General features: G+C 40.8%; 1 protein-coding gene across 3 annotated transcripts in view; it reads left to right on the top strand.

Moving 5' to 3' along the window:
* Positions 1-19136, top strand: part of LOC134745556 (dynein axonemal heavy chain 2) — a 172141-nt gene that overhangs the window by 105030 nt on the left and 47975 nt on the right. For all 3 annotated transcript variants that reach the window (XM_063679634.1, XM_063679623.1, XM_063679640.1), the window contains exons 49-64: positions 482-643; positions 2011-2159; positions 2427-2542; positions 2762-2914; positions 3084-3223; positions 3622-3763; positions 4031-4212; positions 4527-4650; positions 4845-5048; positions 14176-14280; positions 14382-14608; positions 14774-15003; positions 15154-15308; positions 15474-15573; positions 15649-15773; positions 15855-16077. In XM_063679634.1, coding sequence (XP_063535704.1) covers positions 482-643; positions 2011-2159; positions 2427-2542; positions 2762-2914; positions 3084-3223; positions 3622-3763; positions 4031-4212; positions 4527-4650; positions 4845-5048; positions 14176-14280; positions 14382-14608; positions 14774-15003; positions 15154-15308; positions 15474-15573; positions 15649-15773; positions 15855-16077 — 2537 coding nt within the window. The remainder of the gene's footprint in view (positions 1-481; positions 644-2010; positions 2160-2426; positions 2543-2761; positions 2915-3083; positions 3224-3621; positions 3764-4030; positions 4213-4526; positions 4651-4844; positions 5049-14175; positions 14281-14381; positions 14609-14773; positions 15004-15153; positions 15309-15473; positions 15574-15648; positions 15774-15854; positions 16078-19136) is intronic.

Here is a 19136-nt window from a genome sequence, read left to right as displayed (position 1 = left end):
GTTAGGCTAGAGCTGTGACCCTTACAGAAACGAAATGCTATCAGAAAAGTAGGTTAGGTTAAGTTAGAACTGCGACCCTTACAAAAACGAAATGCTACTAGAAAAGTGGGTCGTTTTACCTCCTTTTTTACGTAATTAGGCAAAAGATGCTGTCTTTTTCATTTCATTGTCTGGAATCTAAGTGTATCAGCAATAAGTGAACTTTCAGCGGCATCCTCCATTGAAGTCGGTTTTTTTTTCTTAAAAATTATTTTGTATGTATCTCCGTCATTTATGAACCGATTTGGAAAATTATTTTTGTGTTTGAATGTATATAGTATAATTTTAATGTATAATTGTTTGTTTGTTGTGGTTGTGTTTTTAATGTATAATTTTTGTGCAATAAAGAATACTTACTTACTTATAGTCCCTAGTTGGTACAAAGGCGTTTTACTTTTTAGAAGACCTGCTCATAACCCAGCCTTGTTGTGTACGGTTCTAGGGATCGCGACTGGTTCATGGCGCACATGGGTGACCAGCTAGGCAAACACTTTGAGCTGACCTTCCACGCCGTGTGCCCCACCAAGACCGCACCCATCTTCGGCCACTTCCTCAACCCATTCGAGGTGTATGACGATCTGGCTGATCCCGAAGCTTTGAGAAAGTAAGATGTAACTCGAAACCTATGTAACAAAAACCCACAAAAAAGCCCCTAAGTCGATGTCCGCTATAAGACGAAACCTATAACATGAACTTTTAGACGTTTACCTTGAGATCCTTATTGCTACCGAGGTTCCACTGTACTACATTTCGTGAGTACCTAGAGTCGAACATTAACAGTCTAGGCTATGAGTCGTATCTGGGGGCATGGCAGTGCCCCCGCCATGATATCATTAGTGGACTTATTAAGCATATTTTTTTTATTCATATCTAAAATACCCGGATTTCGTCACACTCACTCGCTCACTGATGACCATCAAAACCTTTAGGGTACTACCTGCAATCCTAGGAAGCTGAAATTTGGTATGTCTTAGTACACAAACGAAAGAAAAATTCAAAAACTTAAAATTTTTAGCCCTTAAGGGGGTGAAAAGGGGGGTGGAATTTTGTATGGGGAATTAATAACCGCTGAACCGATTTAGTTCAAATTTGGTATGTAGATAGTTTTTGTTATGGGGAAGGATATAAAATAGTTTTCAACACCAAAATCACCCCGTAAGGGGGTGGAAAAGAGCGTTAGGGGCGAAAAGTGGGTTTAAGTTTGTATGGGGAATCAGTAAAAAGCAGATTGTGTAAAATATGCCGCCAGATACGTATTTCAGGATTTTTAATAGTAAATTACCCCCAACCCTTTAAATTAGGGGACGGAAGATTGTCATAAGCAACTTACAAAAAGAAATGAAATCCTACCAAAACATTTTCATGTAAAATGTTGCCAAGACAAAACCATAAGGCTCGCACTGTCAAAAAGTTATCAGATCTCTTGCAGAGCCAAGCTTCTAACTCTACAAGCCCTAACTTTCACAAACTCTACACCTTAGTCAAAATATGTGGCTTGGCCGTTTCGTTACTACAAGAAATATTGTATAATAAAAATTATTAATAGTGAATCAATTTTTCACCTTAAGGGCCCTCCACACTCATGCGCGGATCACGGCGCGAAGACGCGAAGTCTAGTTCTCTAATCAGCGATATCGACTCCACACTCGCGTTAGCGGCTTCGCGCCGCGTAGTCTGGAGCGGGCTTTACGTTCATGTGATGGTAGCGAAAGTGAAGCGGCCAAGCCACATATTTTGACTAAGGTGTAGAGTTTGTGAAGTTAGGGCTTGTAGAGTTAGAAGCTTGGCTCTACAAGAGATCTGATAACTTTTTGACAGTGCGAGCCTTATGGTTTTGTCTTGGCAACATTTTACAATGTTTTTGGTAGGAGATTATCTAGTCCAAAAAGCAGCGAACCTTAAAATATAGAGAAGCAACTCAGTTAGGTTTAGCATGTAAGTATGAGTTTAGTTTATATCGTTACGCCCAAGGTACATAGCAAACCAGATGGAGGAATACAACAGCTGTCCAGGCGTGGTGAAGATGGATCTGGTGCTGTTTAAAGACGCCATAGAGCATATTGTGAGGATCGTCCGGGTCATCTCGCAGCCCAGAGGGAATATGTTGTGTGTCGGGATTGGTGAGTTAATTAGTTTTGCTTAGTTTTTTCTTAGCCAGTATATCGAAGCGTCTGATAACTGATTATATATTGAGATCTGGAAGTAAGATGGCTAAATTCACGAGCATTGTGCACGTGCACGTCCGTATGAAGATCGCCAGTCAAACTTTGTTTCAAATCGTGGCATTTGTTAACTACATATAAGATATATTGTTGATTGGTCAGTTTTAAAAGCTGCATTATCATAATTTTCGTTCGCTAATCGTTGTAATACCTTTTGTTGTTCAGGTGGGTCGGGGCGTCAGAGCTTGACACGCGTAGCGTCTTACATCTGCGAGTGCAACTCCTTCCAGGTGGTGGTCACTAAGACATACGGTGTCAAGGACTTTAAGGAGGACCTAAAGGTACTCAAATAAGATCCATAGGCGATTAATGATGTATGTTTGATTTTTTGTATTCACAGTAGCACAACTGTTACAAATACAAATATGTATGCAGGGGTGCTAAGCTAATAGTTTTACTGACTGTACATATAAACATTTTACAGTTGTTTATTCCTTGCTGGTTGGTATAAGTAATTGTTTTCTGGTATCAGAACAGACAACCTATTTGTTCTTCTACAGACGCTTTATACTGCAACGGGTGTGGACGCGAAGAAGACCACCTTCATATTTTCGGACACGCAGATTGCGGATGAAACCTTCACTGAAATAGTTAACAACCTGCTTAGCAGCGGGGAAGTCACTAACTTATTCAAGCCGGATGAGTTCGAAGACGTAAGTGTGTAGTTGGGGCTACAAATCTCCAAAGAGGAACCTATAATTCGTTTCTCTTTGTTTTCTACATAATTTTAGGCTCTCTTGATTCTCTTTCTGCCTCTGCCTGCCGCCTTCTTTCTCTTCCGATCTTTTGTAATTTTTATCATTTTTAAATTGTTCAATGTAGATAAAACAAGCATTAGAGAAGCCAATGAAGAACGCCAATATAATGCAGACGAATGAGGGAGTTTACCTGTTTCTGGTGGAACGAGTGCGCGCCAACATGCGAATCGTTCTGTGCTTCAGTCCCATAGGAGAAGAATTCAGGTAAACTTGTTGTTGATTGTTGTTGTTGTTAGGTATATTCGATATTCAATACATGTCTAGGAAATTGACTATTCTATGCTATTATTGTAACTTGGTCGCATCTTTGTCTACTTAAGTTTGGCAAAAACCTTGCGTTCCCGAATTTTTCTTGTCGGACGTCTTTTTCTGATCCCAGCATCCATGACCTACCTAGACAAGTATGGGAGTTGTTAACCAATATAACCAAATGCAGATACCCGCTAGGACGTTTCTCTGTTCGTAGGCGGTTTTCCCTACAAACGGAAAAGATTGTTATATCTGCTATCTATGCCTTCTAGCGTCTAGCTGTTTCTGGTGGTGAATGTGTTAAAAGCGTCATGATACACTAAAAATACTGCAGTTTTGTGCTTATTTTGCAGAAATCGCATCCGCCAGTATCCGGCGCTCATTAATGCTACCACGACCAACTGGTTCCTGGAGTGGCCGCGCGAAGCACTTCTCGAGGTCGCTTATAAATTTTTGGAAGGAGTGGAGTTGCTTGCTTCCATCACTGGACCCAGGGTTAGCTGTTTTTTTTTTCATATAACATCTGGGCATTATATTCCCTATAGATAATATAACCCGAGAATCGTTTCGGCGAATAAAATAATTCCTTTCAAGTTGCTATAGTGGTGGATGTTACTGCATTTATGGCTATGCTTTTACTAAGCTGAAGCTAGCAAGAAAGCTGAGAAGAATTGGCTAAGTGTCGAAGCATTTGTATTCTTGCAGGCTGTTTGCAATCTATCGTAAATAGAATTAAGACTGTTTCCGCCATTTGATATACAGATCCGCCGGAAGGAATCATTAGTGGAGAGCCGCGAAGATGGTCTTCGAGCTAGTGTAGCGTCCATCATGTCACTGATCCACTCCTCCGTGGGCCGCTACTCGATCAAGATGTATAATGAGACACGGCGCACCAACTACGTGACTCCAACTAATTATTTGGAGCTCGTGGCGGGATACAAGGAGTGAGTTAGGGAGTATTTACCAAATTGCTTTGCATATCCGCTTGTTGCAGTTTCGGAGTTGTGAGAGTATTAGTTTACGAAAGACTCCATCATGTTGTTAATACACTTTTCCGAGGGCTCGGTAAAGCATAACAACGAGATGAGGCATGGGTACCAGCGTGTTATATGGTTTTTTGAAACGATTGACATTTGGACAGCAATTTATGAATTATCAAAGATCTTCATGTGATTCATGGTGGTTCAATTTGAGTAGTATCTACATGGTAATATATTAGATATGGGTTTATATTATGTTATACTTAATTTATTGACAGAATGCTAAAGATGAAACGCCATGAGATTGCCTTACAAGCGAACAAGCTAAGAAACGGTTTAGGAAAAGTCGAAGAAACTACGAAACTTGTTGGACTGATGTCAGAAGAACTTGCTGTGGCTAAGGTTTGAAGATTTGCAATGTAGTGGTTTATTCAACATACGTAAGACAATAATTAAAAAACCAGAGCGAAGTGCTACATGCTCTTTGTAGTGTAACGTGAACTAGATTACTTCTAATCTAGAATGTTGACGATCTACTGTCAATCTGTCAAGAGAGACAGTGAAATGATCGAGACGCTTTCTGTTTCTCTATACAGGTGCAAGTCGCGGAATATACAGAGCAATGTATAGAATACATGGGGGTGATCAACGTGCAGCAACGCAACGCAGACGAGCAACAGCGTAGCGTGGCTGCTCGCAGCAAGAAAACACAAGAAGAGGAGGTCCAATGCAAGAAGCTCGCAGAGGCGGCCATGAGAGATCTGGCTAGCGCTATGCCCGCTCTGGAGGAAGCCGTCAAGGTTAGTGTTCTCCGTAGTCTTAACGCCCAGTAGGTTGGTGGTCTTCTCTCACTGAGCGTAAGCGTGAGCGAGATGTATGTGTGTCTTCGGGACCGCGGATATGTTTTTGAATTTAATTTCTTTTATGTTTTAATAATTAATAAAAAAACCGGCCAAGTGCGAGTCGGACTCCCGTTCCAAGGGTTCCGTACATTACACAGTTTAAACAATGTATTTTTTATGTGAAACGTGAGTGAAATGTCTTTAAAAAACCCGTAGGGGTCGGATCAAAAACTAATAAGTAATTAAGTCCGACTCACGCTTGACTGCGCATTTCTAATAGGTTTTCCTGTGATCTAAAGGTAAAGATCTATTTTGTGTATTTTGTCAAGATTTTAGACCCAGTAGTTTCGGACAGACAGACAGACGCACGACTGATCCTATAAGGGTTCCGTTTTTTCCTTTTGAGGTACGGAACCCTAAAAAAGTAATCGCTGAGTTCCCTCAAGTATAATATTGCACATTTTTAGAAATAAGTTTCATATTTTTATTTACTGGGAAAATTTATTAGAATTTTTTAAAGTGCATTTTAGACCTATAAAAAAACATTTATTTCGGACGATATTACAATCCATATTTTGTTAGTTACAAATATACTTAAATTACTATGTTAGTACCTAAACTAAGATGTTGGGAGGTCCAGTGCCTTAAGTGCACTGTCCCATCTCCCTGCCACGACGGCCAGCGGCGGCGGCGGCTATGTTTGTTTTTTTTTTTTTATCGTGCGGAAGTCAAAAACTCAGGATTCGAATTGCTGTCCCTAAAGAAAGGCCTCAAGATTGCTAATAAAATTTTTGGCAACCGTATTGTGATCTAAAAAAAAGCGCTACGACTTCAAAACTCCCGTTCTCGGTGCCAACCGCACCTTAAGTACGAGTAGGTACGATTTCCACCGATCGGGCGGCGTAGGAGCGCATTTCATATTTGTATGACCGCAAGCCGGTCGTTCGGCTCCTCGCGACATGGACGGCTTCGGACGGACTCCGTCGCGTCTGCCATACACAGTATACCTAGTGAAATGCTGCTCCGGCGCGGCCCGACTCCAGCCGGTCGGTGGGAAATGTGGGAATTGGTGGGAATCGTACTTACTTTAGAATACATAGAGAAGACTGTACGCAGTGGGACGAGGGCTGAACTACTCGTAAAGGACAAATTCTCGCCTAAGCTGTGTGCGGGTGCAGCTGACGAGTGCCATGAACGCGAGCTCATGATCAAGATTATTAAAGATATCTCTCAGTCCTTAAGACGCATAATGCCAAAAACGCAAAACGCCATTCATACGCGAAACGCCAAAGACGTGTATTGCCAAATTATGTTAATGCCAAACACGTGGAATGCCAAAGCTGTATAAAAACCAAATACGCATAAGCTAATGACACCCAGCAAATTATTTGATATCATCCAAACCTTGTTTTCGTTTTTTAACCGACTTCAAGATTTCAAAAGGAGGAGGTTCTCAATTCGGTTGTATTTTTTTTTATGTTTGTTACTCCATAGCTCCGTCATTTCTGGACCGATTTTGAAAATTCTTTCTTTGATTGTCAGTAGATACATACAGATTGGTCCCGTTTTTGTCAAAACGCAGTTCTGATGATGGGATCCATGAGGAATCGAGGGAACTCCTCAAATTTTAAAGGCATACATAAAGTGATTTTAGTATTTTCACTAGACTTATAGTATTTTCATCAACAAATCAAGCATTTACATTTAAAAAATTGTCATGAAGTGGAACTGCTGATGATGATCAGAACGGAACTCTTCAATGACGCATAGTTCACGTTTGGCGATTTGTCCTCTTCGTTATGTTTGTTAAGCAAGTTAGGTTTCAAGACACATTTTTGTCAAGCTCGAGTTCTGATGATGGGACCCATGAGGAATCGAGGGAACTCCTCAAATGTGAAAGGCATACATATAGCGATTTTTGTATTTTTATCAACAAATCCAGCATTTCCATTTAAAAAAGTGACATTTCATGAAGTGGAGCTGCTGATTATGATCAGAAATATCAGAATAGAATAGGTCTGCTCACGAATTTTCTCTGGCCTATGGATTCTCGCAACTGGTACATTCTCCCACGAGAATACCAGACACCGAGGATCATGCTAGCTCTTTACTGGACCTCCTGCTGACTACACGTCCGGACAGATATTCCATCTCAGTGAATGCACCTCTGGGTTCGTCCGATCACTGCCTCGTCCGGACACACGCGCCTTGCGCGCGGCCCGATCCACCACGGCCAACTAGCTCGCGACGCGTGTGGCAATATAAGTCAGCAGATTGGGACGGACTGCGTGAATTCTACGCTTCGTACCCTTGGAGGCAGCTCTGCTTCACATCAGAAGATCCTGACTCCTGCGCAGCCAATGTTGCCGAGACCATACTGCTGGGAATGGATTGTTTCATTCCCAACACGGTAATAGCAGCGGGAGCAAAGCGACGACCTTGGTTTAATCGGCCTCGTAAAGAAGCTACAGTTCGCAAGCAAGCCGCTTACAGGGCTTGGACCAAGGCCGTAGCTAATAAGGATCCGAACGTTTCTGATGTGAAACGCAAATTAAACGCTGCCTCGAGGTCCAGTAAAAAAGCCATTGCCAGGGCTAAATACGATTTCGTCGGCAGAATTGGTGACAAGCTAGCGGGCTATTCCTCTGGGAGTCGCGCATTCTGGTCGCTCGCCAAAGCTGCCGAGAGAAATTTTTGTCAGTCGTCTTTACCACCTCTGCGAAAAGCTGATGGTGATCTGGCCCACAGTGCAAAAGAGAAAGCCGATCTTCTTGGTACTCTTTTTGCCTCGAACTCGACCCTGAACGACGACGGTAGCTCCGTGCCGCCCACCATCCCGCGGTGTGCATACTCCATTCCCGAAATCTCATTCACGCAGAGGGATATTCGGCGGGAGTTGCTATCCCCGTAGCCACCTGGAAGGGAAGGCTGATCTGGCATCCAAAAAACTCGGTGTGCTCAATAAAGCACGGCGATACTTTACTCCGGGGCAAAGACCCCATATGGAGTACTGCTGTCACCTTTGGGCAGGAGCACCTGGATGCCAGCTTGGACCCTTCGACTCAGTCCAAAGGCGCGCTGTACGAATCGTCGACGATCCCAAACTCACAAGCGGTATTGAACCTTTAAGTCTAAGAAGAGACTTCGCCTCCTTATGCGTGTTCTACCGCTTGTATAATGGGCTGTGCTCTGAAGAATTGTTTGACATGATGCGAACGGCCGCTTTCTATCACCGCACCGCTCGCCATCGGCAGGGTGTTTATCCTCCTCCCCGCGGGTTGCTCACCTTGTAGTGGTGGAGGGACTTAGTAACCGTGGCTTGGTCACCCACGGTGAAGCGAAGAGGCAACCAGGGCCGGCCTGTTTGAGGCGCGGGCTGGCCCGAGGAGGACGCTCCAAGTGGGCTGGTCAAGCCCGCTTGTGATGCGCCGAAGGTGGACCGTCGAGGAAGAGGAGTGTCGTTATTGCGGTAAGCCGTTCTTCCTATCCTCCACTCTCCCTATCCCCTGCGAATTTGGCGGGGCCGTTCCGCTGTAGCGGCGTTGGTGGGGCTGCAGAGGAAGAGGAGTCGGTGTTACGATGTGCCGTTCTCCCTGTCCTCTGCAGCCGAGTTGTGGTTTTGCGGCAGAACCATAGACCTGATCTGTCGCCGGGCGCCGGGGAAATTCCTGGCGCCCGTGGCTTCCTTGTGGCGGGCTCGGGGGGGGGGGGGGGGGGGGGTCCGCTACAATATAGAATGGAAGCCGAGGAGGAAGGCGCGTCTTACTATCTGGCGCGCCCAGCTTGATGGGCCTTCGGGCATTCGCGAAGGAGCCGCGCTCGTGGGCGGCTGCCGCCGGTGGGGTCGCGGATGACAAGCGCAAGCGTTCCTTTAACCCCACCAATAGGGCGGCGAGGCGGCATATGGGGGTTTTTTTAGTGGGTACACCGTGGGCCTCATTAGCCTAGACGGGACGGGAGTCCCACATAACCACTCGGGTCACCCCCGCACCCGGGTGGTATGCGTAATGCATTTTTCCCTCCTAACAAAAAGGGGTGTTCATCCTCACACCCTAGCACCTAAATGGTCGCGTACTGTGCGGTTTAAGAGGTTTTCCCGAGGGGCTAGGGTTCTTCAAAAACCGGCCAAGTGCGAGTCGGAGTCGCGTTCCAAGGGTTCCGTACATTACACAATTTAAACAATGTATCTTTTATGTGAAATGTCTTTAAAAGACTCCGACTCACGCTTGACTGCACATTTCTAATAGGTTTTCCGGTGATCTAAAGGTAAAGATCTATTTTGTGTATTTTTTTCAAAATTTTTGACCCAGTAGTTTCGGAGATAAAGGGGGCGGGAATGGTCTTATTTGCCTATTTTCTTGAATAACTTCTAAACTATTTACTTTATTATTTTAATTATAAAAAAATATATTTCAGATTCTCACAAAGAGCTCTTTCATTTGATATGTAACACGATATAGTTTGACAAACTTTATTTTTTAATTTTCTCATTTACCCCCCAAAAGTGGCCCCCGTGTTTAAAATTAATATGTTTACGTTACATGTCCATCTTTGGGTCACAAACTTACATATGTGTACCAAATTTCAACTTAATTGGTCCAGTAGTTTCGGAGAAAGTAGGCTGTGACAGACGGACAGACAGACAGACAGACGGACAGACAGACAGACAGACAGACAGACAGACAGACGCACGAGTGATCCTATAAGGGTTCCGTTTTTTCCTTTTGAGGTACGGAACCCTAAAAAGGAGTGTACAGGTTTTTAAAGGGTCGGCAACGCGCGTGTAATATCTCCGGTGTTGCAGGCGTCCATAGGCTACGGTAACTGCCTACCATCAGGCGGGCCGTATGCTTGATTGCCACCGACGGAGTATAAAAAAAACTTTAATGACGCATAGTTCACGTTTGGCGATTTGTCTTCTTTTTTATTTTGTCAAGCTCGAGTTCTGATGATGGGATCCATAAGGAACCGAGGGAACTCCTCAAATGTGAAAGGCATGCATACAGTGATTTTTGAATTTTCATCAACAAATCCAGCATTTACATAAAAAAAAAGTGTCATTTGATGAAGTGGAACTGCTGATGATCAGAATGGAACTCTTCAACGACATATAGTTCACGTTTGGCGATTTATTCTCTTCGTTATGGACCCAGACCCAAACTTGGACCTGGACTTTTTCATTTCATTGTCTGAAGTGCATCATCAACAATAAGTAACCTTTCAACGGCATCCCCCATTGAAGTCGTTTTTTTTTTTTTCTTAAAAATTATGTACGAAACCCTTCGACCCGTTCTAGACGGAGAACCGCTGCGCGGGGCTCCTATTTCTGGGCGGTTTGCCCTTCGGGCATCTGAAGCTACCTAACGAACCTAACCTACCTACCTACCTACCTACCTACGCTTTTTTCCACAAAGTGTAATGTTTTCACGGATGTCACACTAAATCAGGTAGGTAGGTTAGGTTCGTTAGGTAGCTTCAGATGCCCGAAGGGCAAACCGCCAAGAAATAGAAGCCCCGCGGTCTAGTTAAGTTGCCATTGTTGCCAAGGATATATGTACTCATACAAAAACTGAAAAATCTTGGAAACAGATTGATCTGAACTCTGACAGTGATCTGGCGTTATGCGTTTTTTGGCATAAAGCGTATTTGGCGTTATGCGTATTTTTTTAAAATGACGCGAAACGACAAAATGGCGTTTCGCGTTTTTGGCATTATGCGTCTAAAGGCTTTCAATGGCTTAAAAACGAGTTTGATAGAATATTTTTTTGTAAAACACAAGTGAATCATAGTGTTAAACAAAAATATGTGGTGATAATCAAGTACCAGGCTAATATAACAGAAACATTTCGACAAAAAGCAAAGCATAACCTCCAAGTAATCAAGTGCTGTGTAAAAAGTCATTAGCGCCCGGTAAAATCACGGCGCTTATGCCCTTTATTGTCGTGATATCGCGACAGCGCTGCTGTGCTACCGCCATGGTTTTAGCAATTATAAAACATTAATTACTGTGAATTAGAGTGCTCTGTTTAATAAATAACTATGAGTGACACCTCAACAAATAGTAATTCGGAGTCTACTTCCGCACAACATTGCACAACTTAAAAAAACCGGCCAAGTGCAAGTCAGACTCGCGCACCGAGGGTTCCGTACTTTTTAGTATTTGTTTTTATAGCGGCAACAGAAATACATCATCTGTGAAAATTTCGACTGTCTAGCTATCACGGTTCATGAGATACAGCCTGGTGACAGACGGACAGACGGACAGCGGAGTCTTAGTAATAGGGTCCCGTTTTTACCCTTTGGGTACGGAACCCTAAAAAAACAGAACTTGAATCGTAGAAAAAGAAACCAACCGGACAATGAGATTACAAATCAATTGGCAGATTTTTGCACAGAGTTTATGGGTGAATTCACCAAAACCCAATCCAAGATGTTCAGTGAATTTACCAAAACAATAAGCAATCAGTTGTCATGTATGAGATCAGATATCTTAGAGTTGAAAGAACAGTTAACTGAAAATAAAAATAAAATATCTTGGAGCTAAAAACCTTAGGTGCCAAAACCGAGAAGAAGGTAACTGCTTTGGAAAATGATGTACAGAACTTGAAAATCGTCCCAACCCCCTCGACATCAAGGTCATTATAGTGTGAAGAAATCGTAGCCGAATTTATGGACCGCTGCGTTAGGGAAAAAATATAATCATATTTGGCATACAATAAGCTACCGGAAACACTGGGGCCGAACGATACAGAATGGACAGGGAACAAGTGTCAAAGATTATCACAAAAAATTATGAAGAAAAGGGTGGTCCGGAGTCCGGAGCCGCTGAAAGTATCCAGACTTGGAAAATATGACGCTGAGAAAAATCGCCCTTTAAAATTGTCTTTTGAAGCAACGTCAACGGTAAAACACATATTGCGAAACAGATCTAAGTGCGATGAGCATATCAAAATACATTCAGACCAAACCCGCACCCAGAACGAGCACCTTAAAGATCTGAGAAATAAACTAAAGCGACGCCAGGACAGCGGAGAAAGCAATTTGTTAATAAAATTCATAAAGGCTAGCCCAAGAATTATTAAAGATGACCCAAAGAACTTGAAACACCCCCGGACACCACAGAAGACATAGACACAAAAAAAATTGAATACCAACTGATTTGTTATGAAGATATAAGTACAAGCAAGTTATCCTTGAACATATTTTATCTCAATGCAAGAAGTATCCTAAAGAAAGGCAAACTAGATGAATTAAAATGTATACTGAAAGGAATATCAGTAACCACCCACCAATAAACAATACATATTAAAACTATAAATTCTATTAAAATGTTTAAGAAAGGTCTTAAATTACATTTTCATAACAATAGTAATAATAGTGATAAATAAATAACATTTATGCTATTTGCAGTAATGTCATAATATTAAATAATGTCTATAATGTTTAATAATTCTGTATGCTAGTCAAGGCCAATGAAAGCATGTTATACAATACACTATAAGTAAGTAAGTAAGTAAGTAAATATTAAAAAGCGATCTCTTCCAGACAACCTTTGGGTAGCAGGAAATGTAGAACTCATACAAAAGTCAACAGGTAGTGCAAAGAGCTAAATATGGAGACTATTAAACACAAACACACATACTACAATTACTACTTATACATATAAGTATTAAAACGAAACCTAACACACAAATAAATATACAATACAATATATATATATATATATAATATATATTTATACAAGCATATATACAATATATAAAATGGCAACTTAAGGCAGAGATAGAAAGTATAGTTTTAGCTGATTTTTGAATATGGGGAGAGATTTAGTTAATCTTAATTCTACTGGTAAAGCATTCCACAGCCGAACAGCCCGGAAGGTAAAAGAGCTATTATAAAATTTAGAAGTAGATGAGGGAGAAGCAAGAATATGAGTCTGAGAACATCTGATAGAAGAGAGATACTTGAAACGCTCTTTGAGATAAGGTGGTGTAGCGGGGTTAAAGAGAATGCCATAGAGAAGGGCGAGAACATGAGAGTCACGGCGAAGACGAATAGGAAGCCACTTGAGCTGAGAACGGAACTGTGACACATGGTCAAATTTGCGCAGACCAAATATAAACCTTATACCGAGATTCTGGAGGCGCTCGAGCTTATTCAGCTGGTCCTCCGTAAGGTCCAGATAGCAAATGTCGGCATAATCTAATATGGGCAATAAGAGGGATTGAGCTAGCGCAATCTTAGTGGCGTAAGGCAAGAAATTACGGAGTCTGCGGAGTGATGCAGTTGCAGCAAACATTTTCCTGCTAACCTCATTCACCTGAGGTACCCAAGAGAGACTCTGGTCAATCATGACACCGAGATTCTTTACCTGGAGAGAGTAGGGAATCTGAATACCGTCAAACACAATGGCAGGTAGAGAACCTAAATCAATCCGGGCAGTGAGCTTTGAGCTACCTATGACTATAACCTGAGTTTTAGTAGGGTTAACCTTGAGACCGTAACGTTTACTCCAATTTAAAATACTCTCCAAGTCAGTGTTCATGGCGCAGATAGTCTGTGATAGATCGGTAACAGAGCCCTGAGAGTAGATTTGAAGGTCGTCAGCGTAAAGGTGGTAGGAGGACAAAATATTGGAAGTGATAGAGTTTATGAAGATAGAAAAAAGAAGAGGAGACAACACGCCGCCCTGTGGGAGACCAGCAAGCGTGTTGCACCACGAAGATCGATAGGAATCCGGCTTTATACGTTGCCGACGCCCTACTAAGTAACTGTGAAACCAGTCAACTACCGCAGCAAGTTAGAACTTATTTATTAGCTTGTAAATAAATTCACTATGTTGCATGTTGTTTGCTGCTACCATGTATTTACAATAATAAGAAAACCTGTATGTTCTCATTCGAGTGAATATGTATTATATTCTTATGGAAATAAATAATTTTAAATCGAAACCGAAAGATGGTACTTTCACTTCAAACCATTTCTTATATATGAAGTCAAAAATGTCTTTGTTTTCTTTTCGAATCATATTAATACATATATGTATTCCGCTTTATACGCTTTTCATTTGCATGATTTTTTGTAGGCCTTGGATGCTCTAAATAAGAAAGACATCACAGAAGTAAAGTCTTACGCAAAACCGCCACAGAAAGTCGAAATGGTTTTGGAGGCTGTGCTTATACTGCTGCAGGTAATCGTGGGAGACATATTTCATTATATTAATTATTATCCCATAACAAATGTTTCTTACTAAGTAGATTAACCTTTATAACGAAAACATTCAATACTTAGAAAGAGCCAACCTGGGCCGAAGCAAAGCGGCAACTGGGTGACCAATATTTCCTGGACCGACTCCGAGAGTTTGACAAAGACAACATCTCAGATAAGACCCTAAAGAAGATAGGTACCTACACAATCAAGCCAGACTTCGATCCAGAGATCGTGGGCACGGTGTCAGCTGCTGCCAAGTCGCTGTGTTTGTGGGTGAGGGCGATTGAGAAGTATGGAAAAGTATACAAGTGAGTGTTGTTAATATTTTTCAAATATTTCCTAACAACGCCTTTTTTACTACTTTGAACCAAGTCATGCTGCTTTACATGGAGTAGTATATTTTACAAAGTACGGCTACTGATGAGCGGTGGCTTAATTTTACAAATCCTTTCTAATTCTTCTGTTGTTATCAGAATTGTAAAACCAAAGAAGGAACGTCTAGAGGAGGCTCTGGAGTCCTTGCGCATGAAACAGCAGATTCTCGCTGAGGCTCGCGCTAAGCTGCGAGAACTGAGCGAGATGCTGGCGCGACTCCAGGCGGAGTACGACGAGAAGTTGAAGCAGAAAGAAGAACTTGAGGAGAAGTCAAGGCAGCTGCTCCTCAAGCTGGAGAGGGCTGAGGCACTTATTACTGGCTTGTCGGGTTAGTGTAATGTCTTTGTTAGCCTCGATAAAATTGCCGGTAAATGAGAGCAAATGTTTTTTTCTGTACCAGTTTGACGAGAACGTTCTTAATTACAATTATTTCTAAAAAGCCAGAACAGCTTGTTACAGTGTTATCTTTTCGATACAGGCGAGAAAGAGCGCTGGGAGCTAACAGTGGAACGTTTGGACAAGGAGTTTGATAATTTGCCCGGAGACTGTCTCATAGCTACAGGATTCGTGGCTTACCTGGGACCCTTCGTGTCCGAATACCGCGAGGCTCTTATGAGCGACTGGTTTATGGAGGTATATTCCTCTCTACATATGTTTTATGTGAATGGAGAGCTGTTTTATGGAGGTAGTTCCTCAATTAAAAATGCTCAAGCTGCCTCACCTCGCGAAAAATTCTCGTAGGTACCTGAATCGTTTTTGGTGGTGTGGTATATTTACATATACACAACTTTTTTGTAGGTGTACAACGAACAGTTACCGGTGACAATGGATATGACAATGAAATACTTCTTGTTGGACGATGCCACACTAAGGGAATGGAACACCATGGGACTGCCAGGTACGCGATCGTTTGCATCTAATTTGTACATTTATGAATTAGTAATACTTATGTTACTTTTATTTTGTTGAATAGAGGACAACTTCAGTGCAGAAAACGGCATCATAGTAGTGCGTGCCACAAGATGGCCACTGGCAGTTGATCCACAGGGGCAAGCACTCATATGGATCTCTAGGCTTGAAGAAAAAAATGATATACAGGTAATCGTAGACATTACAAGTTTGAATATCCCACTTTCGCTCACGACACACTTAAAAAATATAAATCGACCATTTTTTCAGATCGTGGATTTTGGCCAACCAAATTACTTGAAAATAATGGAGACTTGCCTAACCGAAGGCACACCAGTCATAGTACAGGGTGTAGGCGAAATATTAGACCCGTCTATAGCACCCATTTTGGACAAGGCCATCATTAAGATCGGCAACTCTATGGTCATCAAGTTCAATGAGAAAATGGTGTCCTACCATGATAAGTTCAAATTGTACTTGACTACTAAATTGGGTAAGTTTTTTGGGTTTACATCGATTCGTGAAGTTAAATTTAGTAAACGTTACTCGTATTAGCTTAGATTATTAGATAGGTATCAGTTTTCGGGCAGCCGAGGTGGGTAGATTGTAGGATCGTATAAATTGATTTTATCAATAAAAATGATTATGATTATGATTTTGATTAGATTATGATCGCCTTAGGTAGATAGACAGATGGGCCATTTTATTTAAAGGTGTACAACTTGTACACTCCACTTTTTATTAATTTGGAGAAAAAAAAACCGAGAATTTTATTTCTTAAGTATCCGTTTAGGCCAGGCAACGAATGCTCAAAAAAGGTATAGGCGGAAATGTTTGGACCACAATTTTTGACCCCGTAACTTTGTTTGGACTTTGGACTAGTTAGGTTAAGGAACGTCCCCATCAAAAGTCCCCAGCCGTAGCACTTGAGTAAAGGGGGGTGTGAAGGTTCCATTTTCCGGTCTTTAGCTTTTATCTCGGAAACTACTCGTCTTAGCGACAGGATCACTTATTGATACAAAATGAAAGCTGATGCTTATTGATACAAAATGAGAGCTGATTAAATTTGCTACAAGTTTTAGTCAATCTTGAAAGTGTAATTTTGGAAAATAATATTTTTTGCTAACTGTTCAACGATGCACCCAAAACAATGTGTAGATAGATAAAAAGTAAAATGTTAAAACTGTCACTTAAAATGAATTTTTAATTTTTTTTCCTAAAACCAATCTTTTGCAGTGTTACTTGTCACTCTCGATTGTACTACCAGTATCTACAGGAAGTAAATCGTCTTACACTACAAGTACATTGAAAAATCTGAAAACTATAAATTTATAAAAAAAAAATAAGTTAAATTTGTACGGAACCCGCGTTGGGCAAGTGCGAGTCGCACTTGCCGGGTTTTTTTAAATATTTTTCTACTCGTCGACTGTAATGGTTAATTTAAGATATTGTATACCAAACTATAATTGCGTACTTTTCATGTATGGGCTCCCAACAACTATAATATTCATTTCGATACGCTGTAGCCAACTAGGTGTAGGTCAGATGGCGGTCGCTTTCGTAAAAACTAGTGCTTTAGTTGCCAAGCGGACCCCAGGCTCCCATGAGCTGTGGTAAGATGCCGGGACGACGCGAGGTGGAAGACGCTGTAGCAGGCGCGGATCCAGCCCCCAAAAAAGGTTGTGGTCACAGCCACACGAAAATCGGCAAGTACGAGTCAGAGTACGAACTCGCTCATGAACAATCATGACTCTTGAACGGTCATCCCTATCTCAATAGACCGTATGTGTGACGTTACATGTGTTGTGTATTAGGGGTACCCCCCCTAATGATTCCCCTACCAATGTTTCGCAGATTATCGATTCACAAACAACATTTCCCCAAACATCTGACTTTTAGACAACATTTGCTAGTTTTACCGTTCAATTCGCTTCTGTGTTAATTAGGAGAACAATTATTGTAAGATTTTATGCATTTTTTATTAAAGATTTCGTTAAGTAGTCGATAAGTTCAAATCAAATGGTGAAAAATAAATATACTGCTCCTAAAAATACTGTCTAGATATGTAGGCCTATTCGCGAAGCACATAAAAAATTGGAAGTGTTATATAATATACTAGCTTTTGCCCGCGACTTCGTCTTCGTCTTTTGGGTAGTTTTATCAAATCTGCATTTTATCGATTCCCGTAAAAACTACCCTATGTCCTTCCCCGGGACTCAAAATATCTCTATACCAAATTTCAACTAAATCGGTTCAGCGGTTTAAGCGTGAAGAGCACAGACAGACAGACTTTCGAATTTATAATATTACTAGTTTTTGCCCGCGACTTCGTCTGCGTGGAATCAGTAACAGCAGCTCGAGTAAGTTTAGCGCCTAGAGAAAGTCTTGTAGCAATCATTCAATTTGAGCATAATATGCACACAAATTATCAGACAACTAATTAATTATCTCAATTCCACCCCGCTATTCACTCTCTTAAGGGATAATTTTTGGGATAAAAACTATCCTATGTCCGTCCCCGGAAGTCAAACTATCTCTATGCTAAACTTCAACTTAATCGGATCAGCTGTTTAAGTGTGAAGAGGTAACACACACACAGACACAGACAGACAGACAGACAGACAGACTTTCGAATTTATCATATTAAGTATGGATGGTAAGTATTTCGTTTTTTGCCAATATATCATATAAACTATTAATATTTAACAAATGAAAAAACATTCCTAAAGGTACGTATTTATTAAATTCGTATAGACTAGCTTGAAATAATTTATAATGTAATTTAATATTATGAAATAAATAAATCTGAATCTAAATCTAAATCTATTCACTTAAAAATTTAAAAAAACTATGGTGTAATTTAAACATGTTAAAGAATGTTACTGTTGTTGGGCAATTATTAATTAACACATTTTTCTCGAAATTTCGGCTTTTTAGTAAATTAATAAAATGTTAAAATAATTGGCGTAAAAATATTTTTTATACATACTTTTAGTTTACAAAAAAGACGTAAGTTCAAGATTTTTTTAAAATTAATAATTGCCTAACTTATAAAAAAATATGTTTAAGATAAATTTCTAACAGTAGTACATGCTTTGACGTGTTTAATATACACCACATTATTTCAGTTTCAAATGAATTTTGAATACCTTATAATTAATAGTTAGAGTAGCGAAAAATGGAATCTTGAGCGTTGCGAGGGTTACAAAAAATTTCACCACACCAGCCCGTAGAAAATATTTACTGTAAGATATCAAACAAAATCTAATCCAAAATCCAAATGAACGTCATTAAATATTTATCATTCAAAATTATCATTTAAAAGTCAATTCTACCAGCTATCATAAAGAAACAACTCAAAATTTGCATTTTATTAATTAATTTAACTTTCTCATCACTTTTTGAACAATCAGCCTTTACCAGCTGGTGTGGTGAAAATTTTACAGTTAAATTAGTAATTTAGCAATTGCATTACTTACAACATTGATTCATTGAGTCATAGGTCATAGATAGCACTTTCTATACATAGATAAATATAAAACTAAACGCTAC

Source organism: Cydia strobilella, chromosome 1 (genome assembly GCF_947568885.1).
Source record: "Cydia strobilella chromosome 1, ilCydStro3.1, whole genome shotgun sequence".
In the NCBI taxonomy this organism is placed as follows: domain Eukaryota; kingdom Metazoa; phylum Arthropoda; class Insecta; order Lepidoptera; family Tortricidae; genus Cydia; species Cydia strobilella.
Note: the sequence above shows the minus strand (reverse complement) of the source record. Positions and strands in the feature narration are given on the sequence as shown.